Source organism: Pipra filicauda, unplaced genomic scaffold (genome assembly GCF_003945595.2).
Source record: "Pipra filicauda isolate LSUMZ 115617 unplaced genomic scaffold, ASM394559v2 scaffold808_size78260_pilon, whole genome shotgun sequence".
In the NCBI taxonomy this organism is placed as follows: domain Eukaryota; kingdom Metazoa; phylum Chordata; class Aves; order Passeriformes; family Pipridae; genus Pipra; species Pipra filicauda.
In genome coordinates, this window is record NW_024104985.1 from 1 (window position 1) to 4,478 (window position 4,478).

Here is a 4,478-nt window from a genome sequence, read left to right on the forward strand (position 1 = left end):
AGGGAGTCACCACATTCCAGTGAGAGCCCGTTCCAGTGCCATGCAGGAGATACAATCCCTGTCTTTGCTGGGGCAGGGCTGTCAGCCCAGCAGAAAAGGCTCCGCGTTCTGGGAGGTGGCACCTTCTGTTCATATTTTGCTCTGTCAAATCTCACATAAATCCTCACTGAGGTGCTGATTCCCAGCACAGCTGCTCGCCATATCAGTCCCTTTTGCTGTCAGTGCTGCCCTTGCCAGTGATTCCAGTTTGGTCTTGACTTTCTGGTTCTCCCTAGGTGGGACACCTCCAGCCTGGCTGTGCCAAGAATATCAGAGTGACCTTGAAATCCAAGGTCCCGGTCACCATCAAAAGGCCCTCTGTGAACTGTAAGGTGACCAAGATCAAATACCAGCTGCCACCAGAGGAGGTTTACGACTGGGACGACAGAATGCGCACTGAGAAGTGGGAGGATACCACCGAGAGACTCCCGGGAGCCCGCTGGCCTTTGAAGCGGAGGGTAAGAAGCACAGCAGCAAAAGCTCACCGAGCTGCTGCAAAAGGACCTGCCGACAGCAGCAGAGCACCAGCGCTGCTGGCAGAGCAGCTCCTGCCTCCCCTGGGCATTGGCTCCAGCCGGGAGGTTCACCAGCAGTGCCTTTTGGGGAGAGGCGGATGCGCAGTGAGCGGGTGGGCTCACACCACAGGGGGAAGCCTTTGGGCAAGAGACCTTTATCCACACGCAAACTGCCGGTCTGTGCCACGAGCCGAGTGTTGCAGCCCGTGTTGAGTGGGAGGTCACGTTTGATTTTATCCCATTTGACAGTGTTAAAGTCTCTTCATCTGATTTGGTGCCTTGTCACCCACAAGGAGTTAATTCCACTGCATTCTGTCTCTTGTTCTGAAGGGGAGAGCAGCACAAGTGCTCTTGTGCGTACACCGGTGAGCTCCGAGCTCTGCCTACACCGACACCAGAGATTTTGGTTGTGGCCTCTGTATTGTGGGGGATATCTCATTATGGAGCAGCCCAGGCCCTGTGTGATAGTACGCAGGAGTCTGGAGAAGCATCATCTCCAGAAAGTCTTGCTTTTTCTGTCATTATTGCCAAGCACACTTATCTTGGTGAAGGTTCTTTCTGAGTTTCTGAATCATTGTGAGGCCTGTAAACCCAACTTCCCCAGCAGGGCATCAGCACTTGGAGACTTTCCCAGTGAGATCATTCACATCCCAAAATGCCCACAGCCAGCTCCCACCCCACATGTGCCATCTGGAGAGCACTTTCTCCTAAGTCAAGAAGGAAAAAGTTCTTTCTAGGACTAGTCAGTCTTGGGCTTCTCCATCCACAGGGCTCCAGCAGGGGAACTTAATCCTCATGTCGAGACCTGCTGGATTTATAGGGGACCAGGGAAAAGGTCAGAGGCTCTCCGGGGTTGAAGCGCAGGGACTGACAGCTGGCCATAGTCCCCAGGGGTGTATTAATAGCCGTGGTGGTGACTGCTTTGATCAGTGGGTAGAAACCAATGCTGTAGTACACCAGTCCAATTTTGTCATCTTTCCAGGCAAAGAAACCTGAATGTCCTTTCTATGCAGCCAAGTTTGGAGGCCAAAAGGTTTCCCTGCTCAGCCTGGCTTTCTGGGCTCTGCTCAGTGATTCTTCCCTCCTCTGCCTGCAGGTGGTCAAGGCAGTCCCGGAACCACCTCACACCATCGTGGAGAGGAGCAGCCACGAGGTCGAGCTTGTCCTCAGTGCTCAGGTTGACTACGCCGAGTTCAAACTGGACACGGTCGAGGTTCAGCTGAAGCAGACTGAGCTCTTCCAGACAGAGATAAGCACGTGAGTGCTGGGCACCGTGTTGGCCCTTTCCTCCTAAACTTCCAGACTTTGAAATACTTTGTTTGGGCCACCCAGGGCAGCAATTCTGAACGTGGCAGAGTTGCCTGGGGAAGGTGGTACCAGGAGCCCACCAGACAGTGTTACTTTAGTACTTGCTTTTTATTCCTCCTCCTTGTTTTTCAGTTTCCGGATGTCCAATACAGGGAATGTAGCCCTGAAATACTGCTGGGAGGAGAATCTGGAGGAGGAAATACCATCAAAGAGTTCTGGGAGGCCGTTCTCGTCCACTCAGACACGTAAGTGTTTGGCTCTGGGTGGTGCCTGGGCCATTTCAATTGATAGCTGAGGGCCTGGGGAGAAGACCCTGCCACTTCACCCCAAAACATTAATTGCTTTTTCATCCCTCTCCTCTTCCCAGCTGCAGCTGGAGAGTTTTCTCCTTCCCCCCTGTCTGCCTTTTAGCCCCTCCTGTTCTTGCTCTGCCACTTGTGCTCTGCACAGGAGCTGAGCTGGGCTCCAGGGACAGCCATGTGCTGGGTCAGGACTGGGAAGGGGGACATCACGGCACCTCTTTGGGAAGTCTCTGAGACTGGGAAAAACCAGGGTGGAACAAGTGAGCTGCCCTGCAGCCGCTGTCTGGGTGCAGTTCCCCACTCCAGGGCAAATGCAAAGTCACTGTCTAAAACCAAGCCTCCAGCCCCGGCACGGGAGTGTGTGCTGCAGGCGGAGACCCTGCTCCCAGCTGCTCTGTCTCCTGCTGAAAGTACTTGGCCAGAGGCGCTCCAAGTGCCTCCCAGCTCTCTTCTATCCACCTGCAGCAGGAGGCAGAGTTGTTGGGAACAAAGGATTTTGTCTTTGAAAGATGTCTTCTTTCCTCCTGCAGGTGATTTCTTGTCCTCTACTGCTGAGGATCTCTGGGGAAGGAATCATGCAAGGCTGGTGCAGCAGGCATTGCTGCTCGAGTCAACTCAGCCCCAGCCAACTCAGCCCCAGCCAACTCAGCCCCAGCCAAGTCTGCGCCTTTCAAAGCAGCTGTGCCGCTCTTCGAAGGGCCTTAGCTCCTCCCCGGAATTCTCTCCAATTCCCGTCAAGGACCCACCACTGTTCTCCATCGAGCCCCACTGTGGTACCATCCCTGCTGGCCAGAATCAGATTTTCCATGTGAAATTCTTCCCGACGCGTGTGGGGGAATTTAAGGCCGAAATGCTGTGCAGGTAGGAAATGTCCATGTGCTTTCCAATCCATGCTCCTGGTGGGTATCACAGGACGGGCCATTGGGTGCACCCTCCCTGCTCAAGCAGGGTCATCCCAGAGCACGTGGCACAGGATTGTGTCCAGAGGGTTCTGGAATACCTGCAATGAGGGAGACTCCACACCCTCTCTGGACAACCTGTCACCTGCACAGGAAAGAAGTTCTTCCCCATGTTCAGGTGGAACATGTTTTGCATCAGGTTCTGCCCATTGCCTCTTGTCCTGTTGATGGGCAGCACCAAGCAGAGCCTGCTCCATCCTCTGACACCCTCCCTTCAGTCCCTCTGACTGGGGTGGGTGAGCGTGCAGCCCTGGGGACAGCCAGCCCCAGAGAGGCAGCAGGAACACACAGCATACAGGAGCACAGAGAGATGATCATCTGGCCAAGGCCAGATGTCTGTGGAGATGTCTGTGGATCTGTGTGGAGACAATGGGAAAAGACACTGTATGAAACACTAAGCTCCTGCAGGGCTGCAAAATCTGGAATGGGAGATCCAGAACGGCTGTCAAGGGGCCAGCCAGTCCCTAGCTATGCTTCCTTATGGGGCAAGCACAGCCTCCTTCTCTACCTGGAACCCCGTGTGCTGCAGTTGGTCCCCAGGCCCATAACTGGTTGTGATTCTGCCCTTCCACCTCTGCTGCCTCCATGGCAGGCAGTGCAGTTCTGTTTCATTTGCTGCTCGCTGCTTGCCTGGAGAGAGGATGTGACACTGTGTGCTCTGTGAGGAGACAGGCGAGCGGCTGGCTGACTGGAAATGTTCATCTGGCTAATACCAGTCCCTTTCTTCCTAGACTTCTTAACCTGAAGCCATCTCAGAAGAGCCCACGGGTGTTTGTGATGGGGAAAGGCTGTTTGCCAAAGGCTGATCTGAAATGCTCTACATCACTGCAAAAAGGTGAAACCCAGAGCAGCAAACCCAAGAAGAAGGTGCAGCGGTCAGCAAAACTAGAGTGACACCATTTGTGTCATGGCTTCTCCTGCTCGTGGTTTCCCAGCCTTCAGCAGAGACCTCCCCAGCTACTCTTCAAGCCCCAACACCCATCTCTACCTCATCTGTGTACTACCTAATAAACTGTGTCTCAACGCACGAGTTTTCTCACTGTTACTCTTCCAGTTCTCTCCCACCTCCCCGGGAGGGGAGTGAGCAGGTGTCTGTGTGGTGCTTGGTTGGGAGCTGGGGCTCAGCCATCTCCAGGAAAGCAGCTGTGATCAGACATCACCCCCATTGCTCCGCAGGCTGCTCTGCTCTCTTAGGAATTCCCATTCCTCGGCCTTTGTGTCATGGGTGGGGTAGTGAAGTGTCCCTTTGGTCACACCAGGAACTCTGCACGACTATTGTGGGAGCAGCACTGACTGTACCAAGAACTCCAGTTGCTTGGCTAAAGGCTGGGGTGAGCATCTGCAGCTGCTGCAGA

The 4,478-nt window shown here is 54.3% G+C and overlaps 1 protein-coding gene across 1 annotated transcript; it reads left to right on the forward strand.

The window, feature by feature from the left end:
* The first annotated feature begins 246 nt into the window (after positions 1-246).
* Positions 247-4,150, forward strand: LOC120325032 (hydrocephalus-inducing protein homolog). The gene is made up of 5 exons (XM_039390149.1): positions 247-497; positions 1,651-1,811; positions 1,995-2,107; positions 2,695-3,025; positions 3,855-4,150. Exons 1-5 carry the CDS (start codon positions 429-431, stop codon positions 4,015-4,017), a joined length of 837 nt encoding a protein of 278 aa, XP_039246083.1. The 5' UTR covers positions 247-428; the 3' UTR covers positions 4,018-4,150.
* The last annotated feature ends 328 nt before the right edge of the window (positions 4,151-4,478 follow it).

What these genes read in the sequence shown, in the direction of transcription:
- LOC120325032 (XM_039390149.1), top strand. Translation starts at nt 429, where the DNA reads ATGCGCACTGAGAAGTGGGAGGATACCACCGAGAGACTCCCGGGAGCC. An exon ending in TTCCAGACAGAGATAAGCAC is followed by an intron (nt 1,812 to 1,994) that starts GTGAGTGCTGGG and finishes CTTGTTTTTCAG; the next exon opens with TTTCCGGATGTCCAATACAG. An exon ending in AAGGCCGAAATGCTGTGCAG is followed by an intron (nt 3,026 to 3,854) that starts GTAGGAAATGTC and finishes CTTTCTTCCTAG; the next exon opens with ACTTCTTAACCTGAAGCCAT.